The sequence below is a fragment of the Monocercomonoides exilis genome, assembly GCF_001643675.1.
Source record: "Monocercomonoides exilis strain PA203 chromosome Unknown scaffold22-1379369, whole genome shotgun sequence".
Lineage (NCBI taxonomy): Eukaryota > Preaxostyla > Oxymonadida > Polymastigidae > Monocercomonoides > Monocercomonoides exilis.
The window spans coordinates 786,354-799,478 of record NW_027150567.1 but is presented as its reverse complement, the minus strand read 5'-3'; the positions used below and the strand labels follow the sequence as shown (position 1 = coordinate 799,478).

Below are 13,125 nucleotides of genomic sequence, written 5' to 3'. Positions count from 1 at the left end.
GTTTTTACTTCTAAGCTCGCAGCGTTCCACACACGCAAGAATTGTATACAAGGCGTTATATATTTTTTGTCTAAATAATCAAGAAATCGATAAATTTTGTTTAACAAATATAATTATTCAACAAAATATTTTTTATAAAATGTTTATAAACATGCAAACGCATTGAAGGTGCATTTCAGGAATACTTTATTTAAATAAAATGATAATTGTCATACAAGATTTTTCCAAGGATTTGTCCTTCATATGCCGCCCACAACTCAATAAAAAAATAAAACGAATCAAAATATATTAGCTCATCCTTTTCGCTTCCTGAAGTCAAACAGTTGAAAATCGATAATTTAATTTTATCATTAAATTTACTGAAGTGGAATAAAGTAACAATGATATACAAACGCAAAAGCTCAAAAATGAAGTGAATATCTTCTTCTTTAATTGTTGGCAGAAAACGTTCGCAAAATTTCGTAAACCCTTGATACTTCATTCCATTGTTTGGTTTGCAATTCCTTAAAAACCATCTCAGTAAAATATATCTTCCCTCCGGAACATAAAATAAATATTTTAACTCAAATTCACTTTTCAATCCTTCCAGTTCCGAGCCAAACACCTCAAAATGAGACTGCCACCTTACTTCTTCCGTTTGTGTAATGTGCCGTTGCCGTGAACTAACAGCGAGACTCTACTCGTCTCAATGAAATAAAACGCAAAAATTATAAATAAATTAATTAGTAAAGGGTTAATTTTTATTTCTTTTTTTCTTTGGGCATTATGACTATAAAAGTCAATGCATTTAAATGGAGTGTTGCTCAGTTATAATAAAACTCAATAAACAGGAAATTTTATGTTTTTCAAAAAACAATTTATTATAATTGACATAATTTTGAATTATTAGATAAATTGTGAAATAAAAAAATATTTCAAAATGTTTTATTTATTTCAAGATTCCCCAGTAATTTTAAATAAAAGGCAGTGTTTTTAAGAAAAACCAGTTTTTTTCAATTGTGACCTGAAAGTCTTGCATTTATCAAAAAAACATTTTTTACATGTCGAAGCCAAAAATGCATCAACATTAAATATTATGTTATGTTTTTCATAAATAAAGCTTTTTTTTTGTGAGTTTTTTTAATTATTTTTATCATTTTCCTTCGAATGTGAAAATGAATCGTTTTCTAATAATAATGAATTTTAGCATGAAGATAAACGTTCAGCGAACATTTGCATCCATTTATATCAGAGTTTTGACTCATACCTGTTGAATTTCACTTTTTTGGCATTTTGAACTTTCTGTATTTTAGTGAAACAATGTAATAATCAAAAACAATTGGTTCACACTTAATCAACAAACAATATTTAACAATATTATAGAAATATTTTTCTGTTTTTGAAATTTTCACATTGATTAATACTCACTTACGCAAATGATCAAATCATTTTCAAGGTTTCTCGACACATATGGATTGAAAACAAAAATGCAATTAAAACCGGTTTAAGAGCATTTATTTTTGTCAATTTTAATTATTTTCTACCTATTTTATTTTCTTTTAAAAAGCTTTCTTGCATAAAGTTTGAATAACTTTTTATCAGCACTTTCTGATTGACATCCATTGCTAAAATGCTGGAAAGAAACGACACAAATTAGATCACGAGAATGCAGTTGCTGTTGTGTATGATTTCTTGATGTTCGGATATTTTTTATTATTTTGAATAGATTTATTTTTCTGGTTTGTTAGATTGAAATGAAGAGAAAAGAAGTAGATAATATTTGAAAAGAATTCAATGAACGATGAAATGAATAAAGAAGAATAGAAATCTATTATAGGATGAAATGTTCGATGTCCTTCATGAAATGAAAAGAAATAAGAAAAAGAAGGGAGAGCAAGTGAGTGATCCATGTCAATGCAATGTTTCTCTTAGTCGCAACTCTGCGCTGGATTCACTTGAATTACGTGTTTTGTACCATCTGTTTAATGTTTTGAACAAAATGGAAAGCAAAGAAGAAAGAAAATTGAAATTATCTTGATGGAATTGAAAAATATTAGAAATACAGTGTGACAATTTTTCTTTCATTTTTGACATTTTCAAATATCATTCTCATTTTTTGATAAGGGATTTGAAAAAGATCAAACCCAGATAACATCAAAGAGATTTTCAAGAATAATCAGGTACATTTCATCCTCACTCATCTTGCCTATCAATTGGCTTGGGTATTTTTATTTAGTTGATTTTTTGAAAAAAGGAGTTTGGAAGATGTCAACGTGAATGAGTAGAGTTTTGAAAGAGAAGCAAAAAGAGAACTGGAATATCTGATGAAATGTGTGTATCGGAAGAGAGAAATAAAAAAGAGAGAAAAGCAAAAGTATTGCTTGTGTTGGAAGATTGCTCCATCAATTTTTGATTTATTTCGATGTTGTTGATTGTGAAATGAAGCATTTACTGGGCTTATTGGAGATATTTCTCGTTTGAATCGAGCAAGGAAAGATAATTGTTGAGAAACATGTGATGAATGCATTGAAACATTAGGTATATCATTTCATCGCTCAGATGCGCAGATTGAGGATTCGCTGAAAAGTGGAGCAATTGATGCTAATTTGGAGGAAGTATTTGAATCCAGTGAGAGAGACATCATGATTGATGGTAACTCCCTTTCAAAGAAATATGAGAAAGATTGAAAGAAAAGACGGAAAATGAATAGAAGGAAGTGAAGCTGAAAGAGATACGATGAAATCTATATGAAGAGATAGAAGTAGAACTTTTCGAAGATTTCATATATGGATTGTGTTATGTTTAGATAAGAGGAAAATGAAATTAATATTTTTTTCAAAAATCATTGAGAATATGGGCGATTATTTTTGAAATCATATTTTTTCATTCTAAAATTTCAGTTCGAAAATTTCACTTGAATATCAACAAAAGAACACTGAAAAAGGAAAAAACTTATAAAAGAAATCATCATCTTTATTTGAGAAAAAACACAAATTATTAACACAATCGTCATGAATTGTGCATTTGTTAACAAATTTATTTCCAAAAATCAACTATTTTGGAAAATAATCACCCCGAAAAAAGTTATGTTTTCAAAAATAACCACCCATATTTATTTGTTTTTTGCTTTTCAGATTTTATTGATATTTCATGCTTTTGTATTTTTGCTTTTCTCATCCTTGAACAAAGCATTTGTTTATCTAAATTGTGAAGCGATCAATTTTTCTTTTATAATCAACGTAAAAAAAAGGAAGAATCTAATTTGAAAAAATACAAGTTTGTAATTGCTCTTGACTCAAATAATACACTTTTTTCTTCAATGTTGATTAATGAAAAGAAAAATTCGTTCATTTTGAACTTTTGAAAATAAGAAAAAATACAACCATATATCAAGTTGAAAAAAATATTGCTCATAGAAGTTAATTTCTTTCTCCATCAAATCATCACAAAGAATTATAATTTTTGAAAAGTATAGTGGCATTTTTTCCACATTGTTTTTGTATTCTTATCCAGATTTTAATTGCTGAATTCCTATGTAACATTTGAACTCGCGTTTATCGAATTTAATTTTCATGAAATTCAAAAATCAACTGCTCGCTTGCAGGTTGTTTGCATTTTTTAATTCTGTTTAATTGTTATTGCAGCTTCCATTGTTCAACTTGCTGTCAATTTTTATCATGTCCTTCGCAGTTAAAGCACTTTTCTTCTGTTAGTGGTAATATTGCCGTCGGGAAAGATCTTGCTAATTAGCTTCAATTAAACTTCGTATGTGTCATTCTTTGATGATCTGACTTCACACTGAACAGCACTTCTGCCGAAGAAGAAAATGATGAAGAAAATGCCACTGTTCCAATCAAACTTCTCTCTTTGTTTGTAACAATAACAGAATTTTTTTTGTCCCAGTCGCAATAGTTGTTGTCGCACATACATGATTTCCATCCATCAATGTGGTTGTCAAGTTAATCTGTATCTCGCTCATCTCAAAGGCTTTCGTCACTATTTTGCACGGATATGTTGTATTTGCCCCACAAAGCGGAAATGTATCATTTCCACTTCCTGAAATATAAATCGTCTTGTCTTTCAACCAATCCTTTTTAGATGTTTGATCAAACATCCAAGCACTGCATTTGCATAACTGAAGGATTAGAACATTCTCCTTTCATTTGCATTCGTATTGAAAAATTCATTGAACAAATTGATTGAAGACTCAAAAAGTTTATAGCTATCATTATGCAGCACTTCGTGAACATCTGGATTTATTGTTGTTCTGCATTTTAATTCGTAAAAGAACTTAAAATAACATTATAATCCATTGTTTGGAGCTTTTGCTTGAACTTGATAAAATAAAAGACTTTATCCTTCTATCAATGTTGAGCAAAAAATAAATTGAAAATTCTTCATTTTGAATTTTGTGGGAACGCATTCAACATATGTCTCTTCCACAGAATCTGTAAGCAAGAAATAACTGACTGAGCATTCAAACGCGCATGCTCATTATATTCATCAATTATCTGTTTGTTGAATCTCGATGTTTTAATCTGAACTTTCTCGGAAATATATCCATTTTTTGATAAAATGCTTTGAATGTTGACTTTAATACAATCAGGTGCATCTTATCTTCGAATAATTTTCTGTTTTCTTTTCCTTTTCTCGCTTCACAATCACATCTTCTTTCGACAAATTAAATTCTTCAAATTTTGCATGTCATAATCATCTATTCAAATTTTCGAAAACGACATGATATGAAATTTCAGAATTTAATGTCAGAACTTCTTATCTGTCGTCATTTTGTTCAGAATTGAAAAAAAAATTTTTTGATAAGATACCATAACTATCTGATCAAAGATAAAAACAACATTTTTCTATAATTTCAATGTGTAATTGTCTAATTATTGTTTTTTCTTAATATTCATTTTTTTTAATAAAAAGAAAACAATTTTTGAGAGAAAATTATTGGAAAATCTTGAGAATTCACAAAAACTGTATTTTTATTGAAATTGCTGATTCAATTTTTACCAACAAATGATATTATTATCAAACAATCGTTATAAAAATAAATGCCTATGAATAATTTGATTTTTTAATTTCTAAATTACATTTAAAAACTCAATTTCGTCAAGACTCAAAAAAATGAATTTTTTAAAAATCTTTCCATTAAAAATGAAAAAATGCAATTCAGAACATGGTTGCAACCATTTTTCTATCAAAAATATTTCTATACAAGCTGAAACTTGAAATAACACAAACAATTTGAAATGATCAATTTATTTCTCATTTTATCTATTATCTCATTTCCAAAAAGTTTGCGAAAAATATAAAAAGAAAAATAAATTTTCAAAAAAATCTCGAAAAATTGAAAAAGATTGAATCATTCACAATAGAAAAAATGTTGGTATTCAATCAAAAAATTTTCATTTTAATATATGGAACTGATCAGTTCATTCTTTTTGATATATTTTTTATCATGGAACAATCAACATTGCAAAACATTCTTTGTAATGTCGAAAAAAGAATTGCACTTCCCACGCATGTTGAAACTGTTTCCACATCAGTGAAAAAATTATTGATTGAAATATCATTAGAATTTATTAAGGATCCTTTAAATGGATTTTTTCGTCTTACTGGATTTTCAAAAAATGAATTTGATATTCTTCTTTAACTTCTCGATCAAGAAATTACTCCGCATCGAGGTAGAAAAAAATATATCAACACTTTCGAAGACCAACTTTTTATTTTATTGAATTTTCTTCATCTCGGATCGACTAAAATGACAAGTAATATTACAAAACCATATTACAATTTTCATTCCGCAGTGATCCATTTATTACATGACATTTGTTGCTCGGTAAAACAACCACTTTTGGACTTGCTGTTATCTTTTAGAAATGATCTTGTGAGAGAAATTCAGGATGTGGGATTAATTGTCGATTGTACTATTCTACCAATAAACCGACCAAGTGGAAAAATAGAAGACGGAATGAAGTTTTTCAGTGGAAAGCACCATACATATTGTGTTAAAGTGGAAGAAGGAGTCAATCCCAAACTTGGAATTGCCAGCACTATGCGATATTTTTCCTGGAAGCACACACGATTATGTTGTGTTTCAACATCATTATCCAATGTTTGAAAACAAATTAGGAAAAGCAAAACTGTTGGCAGACTCAGCTTTCATTGGAGCAAAAACATGGCTAGGTGCACACATTACGAAGCCGTGTGGAACGCCGGAGTTATCTAAGCACAGGGTGATCATTGAGCATTTTTTCGGAAGGTTAAAGACGGTCTTTGCTGTATTTCGACAGCATTTGCCATTAAGCATCGAAGTAGTTGGAGATTTTTTTATTGTTGCTGTTTGTTTAACAAATTTTCATATTTTACAGAATCCTTTAACAGCCTCAGATTTAGAAGCCAATTATATTTTTTTGCTGAATTACAAATGGAATATGCAAGAAAGCAGAAAGCAAAGAAAGAAGCAAATCAGAAGTATTTGGAGAAACAAAGAAATAGATTGAATTCATCATCACCTACAACATCATGTTCTTCATTATTTCTTAATGACGATTTAGGCTTGTTTTTATTTTTTGACCCATATTGATGTTTTATTCTTTGAAAAAACAACATTTTCATCAACAATATACCATTATTAATTAATTTTAGAAGTCTTAATGGAAAGCTGTAACCCATACTCAAGTGCAACGATAAGTGAAAAAGATCATGAAAAGAAAAAAAAAGATGAAGGTTTGTGAACGAGAAGAAAGAAATAGAGAAGAAAATGAAGATCAAAGAAAAATTGAAAATGAAGTCAACGATCATGAAACCATAGACTACACATCTTCATGGCATCTTCCCTCCCAATGGAAATCTGCGTGTCTTCATAGAGTTTCATCATCAACTGATTTTCCAATTACATTTTGCTCATCACAATCTTCCTCGACACAACCTTCTTCAACTCAATTAGCAGCAACACAATCTTCTTCAACTCAATTGTCTTCAACTTCACAATTGCATTCAAATTTGGTGTCTTCATCAATACCCTCGCAACTTCCTTCTCTGCCTCTACAAAACTTGTATTTTCCTTCAAATCTCACTCTTCCTTCTTCTTTTTGCATATTTCCCACTCGAAACAGCAGCTTTCAATCATCTTTGAATTTCACAGCTTCTTCAGGTTCAATTTCCACTCGAAGCAAAACTTCTTCATCTGAAAATTATTAAACTTCTATTTGAAATATGAAATCAGAAAGAAGCAAATTATTTTGATATTTTTGAATCGCAGATTTAGATTTAAAGGGAGTTTTATTACTATTATTTATTCTTTTTGTTTTTGATACTATTATTTCCAAGTTGTTCATTATATGTTATTTGTTTTGCACATCACTCACAAATAAAACAAAAGCTGTTGCTAAAATTCTTTAAACATTCTTTTTTTTCATTTATCTTTCTATTTTGTGTGATTGAGATGAAAAACATTTCTAATTAACAAAACTTTGACAATATAAAAAGGATTTTTTAAATTATGTTAAAAATAAGACAAAAAAAGTTATTTAGTGAAATTTGATATGAGAGGTTAATAAAAAAAGAAAAATAGATCAGATTCATGTCAATGAAATTTTTTAATATTCCATCCTTACCTTGCTTTTGAACAAATTTAAAAAGTTTCAAGAATCGAATCAAACATACAGAAACAATAAAATACTAAAAGAAACATTTTAATACTGAACAAACAAACCTTCTATTTCATATTTTTTTATAGTTTTATTTTGTTTGTAATCATTAATTCTTCAATTAAAAAACAGCGATCACCAAAGCTTTGATCATAAAAATGCATTTAATGGCAGAAAAAAGAAAAGTTTATTTCAAAAAGATTGAGCCATTCGCGATAAGAAAAAAACATTCACATAAGAATAAACAATTCGCAAAAGAAAAACACATTCGAATATAGGTCTAATCTGTAATAATTTAGAAATACATATTTTCTGCCAATGGTAATTTTTCGATGTTGGTGTAAACGTGTGTTACAGATAAAAAAATATAAATAATAAAAAATAAAAATCTGTCACTTCCGTCAGTAATTGAAAATCCACGTCTGTGTTAGTTTTTTAAATAAATATTAATTTTTACTGATTTTGGGGGATTTCGTTATATAAATCAATTTTCATTCATATGGGGCAAAATATTTAACTTCAGGCATTTTCATTGAAAAATTTTGCATTTTTGATTTAAATTTTGTGAATAGAAATTATCAACAAAATGGGATCATTTTAATTCAAATGGATGAGGTTACAAAACATAATGTTGCAATGTCAATTGCGTTAGTATTCGGATCAGAAAATCCAATTTACTCGAAAATCTGAGTTCGTTTTGTGAAGTTCTGAGTGAAATAAAAATTTAATGCTTCGTGCAAAAAAAGCTTTAAATCTTGTATTTTCCCCCATATATTCATTTTTTTTTATTCTTCAAACTTCACTTCATTTCATAAATGAAATTAAAATTTCTTCCCTTCCGGATACTGCTACCATTGACAGTCACTGACTTCACTGATGGTCCGATGATCAAAAAATTCCAAGTTTGACTTTTTTTCAATATCCTTTTTAAAAAACGTATTTTTATTCTTCGCTTATATTAATTAATATTAAATAGAGATATAGTATATCAGTTATAGATCCATCTTGATTAAGATCAATCAATATTATCTATTTATGTATGTCTGATGGTAGTTGTCATTTTGTATAATAAGTTAGAATAAGCAGTGTGGAGAGATAGATGATCGATACTTATTGCTAATAGAATTATCGATGACTATGAAGGCAGTGTTGTTCGATAAAGATGGGGTAATTGATTGGTGTATTCGATATGTATCTATAGCTGATATATCATATCTCCAGGAAGGATATTTGCTAAAAGATTAACTGAAAGATTAACCGGAGTGTCGAAGATGGTGAAATTAGTGTGAAAATTAGTGTGATCGTTTGTGAAATCGCTTGTGAAATCGTCAAATATAAATAATTGATTAAGTTTTTTGTTTTATAGTAAATGGGTCGGAAGAAGATATACGCAACTGTGGAAGAAGCGAAAGCGGCTCAACAAAAACAAATTAAACAGTTTCAGGAAAAACGTAAGGAAGAAACTAAGTATTACAACGAACATGTATCTGAGAAACAGAAGAAGTTGATTAAGATATTGAGGAGAAAGCTTATTGAAAGTGATGAGTTGTTAGATGAGTTGATGGAAAAAGTTAATGGGTAAGTTGAATGTGATTAGTATTGGTTGAATGAGTTAACTGTCACACCTGCACTGGTTTAGCTGGTCAGGAAATGTGCAAATTGATGAAACATTACAGACTCCACACGTTCGTTGTATCGTAGATTGTATCAAACGGTAACTACTATGGCATTATGATGGATTGCAAACATCTATATTTTCACTTGGGAAAAGTGTAAATCGGTTGACCGGATAGCGAATTGTTGCAATGTCAAGATGCTGGATGAAGGGAAATATTGACAAAAATCTCCGTGCTGGAAGCGTAGTCCGGTAGTCAGGTAGTCAGGATCTTTCAATTTCATCTGAAAAGAGCTGCCAACATGCCATTTCTGCCAACATGGGCATTTTCCACCTTATTTACTATGTTTTTGAGTGTTTTTATTTAATTTCGACAGTGTTGTCATTTTGCCACATTGCCATATGGAATCGTTGGTGGTATATAACAGGTGGCACACACTTTTGTATCCTTTGTGTATTTATGATTCCAATAAATCGAATGTGTTTTGTTAATTTCCGCAGAACAATCGATGTCATCTTCATCTTCACGTCGTTAGAGGAGTTGTTCATACTCTTGCTTGAGTTTATAACAAAACACTTGATTTCGACTTCCACACATTTGTTTTCTCTCACATCTGTCTTTAAATGCCAGTTGGAATGAGCGATCGTTCTTGTATTCAACTGGTCTGAAACATAGTGCTTCAGAGAATCTCCACCCTTCTTTGAGTTTATTGAAATGCTCCTGTCAGAACACATCGATGACAGAGAGTGATACTGCAATGATATCTTCCCTTGCATCCGTTGTTGGAATAGCCCTTGTGTTAAAATTGGTGAGATCTTTGCTGATGAAATAATAAAAAAGTTGTTCATGGAATTCATTGTCGAAAGTGTTTGTGAATTCTTTGAAGAATGTGAGATTGTTCTTATATTTTGAGTTACAATCACAAACAACATATCTTCCGTCACCAATCTCAATCTTTACCGGGTATGTGTGATTTGTCACAAATATGAAATTAGCTACATTTTCAACTGTTCTTCTTGGCTGATTCTTCTCATTGATTCTGATTGTTGAATCTGTGATAATACTCTTCAATGCGTCAAAGTTAGCTGTTCGATCATCTCCAATATTTTTCAATTCGTTAAGAAAATGAGCATTTTCTCTTCAACGATGGAGTTGAACTGTCCTGTTAGTTCTGCAATCTTTGTGACATTTGGACATGAATATCCTGCCAACAGTTCAGCAAGAACATTTGTCCAGACATTCTTTCCAATACCTTGCAAACCTTTGAGAACAAGTGATGTTTCTGCTTTTTTACCAGGATTTTGAATAATTGACGCATTCCAACAGGGGGTGTGTTGATAGAGTTCTTCGTTTTCGTTGGCAATTGCTTCTCGTGTGAAATCGAGGAATGGTTTGATGATTTCGTCATTTTGCTCGTTTGCCATTTAGTATTTGAACCCATGGAACAGAGAGAATATTCGAAGGTTATCTGAGAAGAACTTCACCCCATCGATCGATAGAACATGAGAGTATTGTTCGAAAGCTGTCTCAACTGTGAGAGTCTTTTTATCATCATGCCAGAGTTTTATTGTTTTGAACAGTTCGTACGTTGCTGATTTTATCTTGAATATTATTGAATAACAAGAGGAGTGAATGTCAAACTCTTTCACAATGAATTCCATCCTTGCTTCGACAAACCTTAGAACTTTTGTGAGATCTTCAGCGACTTCAGATAGTGAGGAGTATTGACTTCGACAAGCTTTATCCCTGATTTCAGAAAACGAGAACGATGAGTTGAGATCAATTTCATGAACTGTAATCTCTCGTGGAGGTTCTTCCTTTTGCTCATTCTCTTTTCTGAGGAGTGGAATGATCACATCGTTGTAATATGTTGGATTCCATCTTTTGACAATCTTTTGTAGAACAAATGGATGTGACTTGTGATCTCTGTATCTATTTCGTTTCTCTTCGTAGTGAGTGATTGCATTTGCTGTTAGAGCAGCTGTATCTTTGATTTGATTGAAAAGAAAATCTATTGATTGGTTGTCGAAACCGTTAATGTTGACGAGAGAGTTGAGAGCTGCAAATAACGATAAAAGAGTTAACTCAGAATCAAGTGACAAAGAACCTGTGTTGTGCATTTCAACATCTTTGAGTCCATCAACAAGAGCAAGAGCGACAGTTGAAGACATATCAGCGATTCCATCTTGTGTGAGAAGATTGTGTAGTTCAGCTGCCATTGTCGCTGATGTATTCTCTGTTTTGAGGTCAATACCGAATACGTCAAGAACACTCTCGAGTGGAGAAAGATCTGTGAGCTCTCTGTAATTGTTGAGGAGAATATATTTGGTGATGATTCTCTTGCCATCTTTCATCTCTCGGTATGAAAAGTCAGCTTGAACAACAAGTCTCTGTTTTTGATCTCCAATGCCCGCAAAAATGAAGATATCGTACTCTGGACTCGTGAACACTTTGGTTTGTAAAGAACATTTGAGGGGATAACCACACAGCTCACAGGAAATGTGAAGACCACCATGAGCTGTTTGTACAAGTCCGACATTTCGTGAGAGTTTGTCGAGAATGGAATTTCTGATGGTTTTCGTTTGTTCAGGTTGAAGGGATTTGTTAATGTCAACATCAACAACATAAAGATCCTCACATTTGCTGATATCGACAGCTGTTCCAGTGTGTCGTTGGTCCTGCTTCTTGTCAGAGTATTTCTTGTATTCGAACAAGTCAACGATGTGATATTTCATTCGTTCTCCCAGCGTTTGCTGTTCTGTTGAAATTGAATCGATTAGTTGTTGGATTACGTTGTCAGTGTCTGTTTGGGGGTTTGTCATTTTATAAAAATTAAAAAATCAAAATTTTTATGAAACAGATTTATTTTTGAAACGAACATTTACGAGGAAGATGACGTGGGGGTTAATGTCGAACTTTGACGGGGAACAGTTAATTTTCACATTAAATGTATTCTGCCCACTTTGCTCAGTTTGCCCGTTTGCCCACATATTTTGGAGAATTTAATTTATCCTGTCCAGTCCTTTCCACCTGTCCACTCTCCTGCACGGAGATTTAACATAATATATCCGTGCCACAGCATCACTCACATTGCCTGGACTATCAACCCGGTCCAGGCAAAACAATTAACTCTTCCAACCAAAAATAAACTCATTCACCTTAACCATTAACATTTTCCATCAACTCATCTAACGACTCATCACTTTCAATAAGCTTTCTCCTCAATATCTTAATCAACTTCTTCTGTTTCTCAGATACATGTTCGTTGTAATACTTAGTTTCTTCCTTACGTTTTTCCTGAAACTGTTTAATTTGTTTTTGTTGAGCCGCTTTCGCTTCTTCCACAGTTGCGTATATCTTCTTCCGACCCATTTACTATAAAACAAAAAACTTAATCAATTATTTATATTTGACGATTTCACAAGCGATTTCACAAACGATCACACTAATTTTCACACTAATTTCACCATCTTCGACACTCCGGTTAATCTTTCAGTTAATCTTTTAGCAAATATCCTTCCTGGAGATATGATATATCAGCTATAGATACATATCGAATACACCAATCAATTACCCCATCTTTATCGAACAACACTGCCTTCATAGTCATCGATAATTCTATTAGCAATAAGTATCGATCATCTATCTCTCCACACTGCTTATTCTAACTTATTATACAAAATGACAACTACCATCAGACATACATAAATAGATAATATTGATTGATCTTAATCAAGATGGATCTATAACTGATATACTATATCTCTATTTAATATTAATTAATATAAGCGAAGAATAAAAATACGTTTTTTAAAAAGGATATTGAAAAAAAGTCAAACTTGGAATTTTTTGATCATCGGACCATCAGTGAA

At 31.2% G+C, this 13,125-nt stretch overlaps 1 protein-coding gene across 1 annotated transcript; it reads right to left on the bottom strand.

Annotated features, from left to right (window-relative positions):
* Positions 1-10,677: 10,677 nt before the first annotated feature.
* MONOS_16444 (uncharacterized protein) lies at positions 10,678-12,075 on the bottom strand (the record flags this gene model as incomplete). The annotated part of the gene is made up of 1 exon (XM_067869353.1): positions 10,678-12,075. The coding sequence occupies one exon, from the start codon at positions 12,073-12,075 to the stop codon at positions 10,678-10,680; it is 1,398 nt and encodes a 465-aa protein (XP_067727530.1).
* Between the last annotated feature and the right edge of the window lie 1,050 nt (positions 12,076-13,125).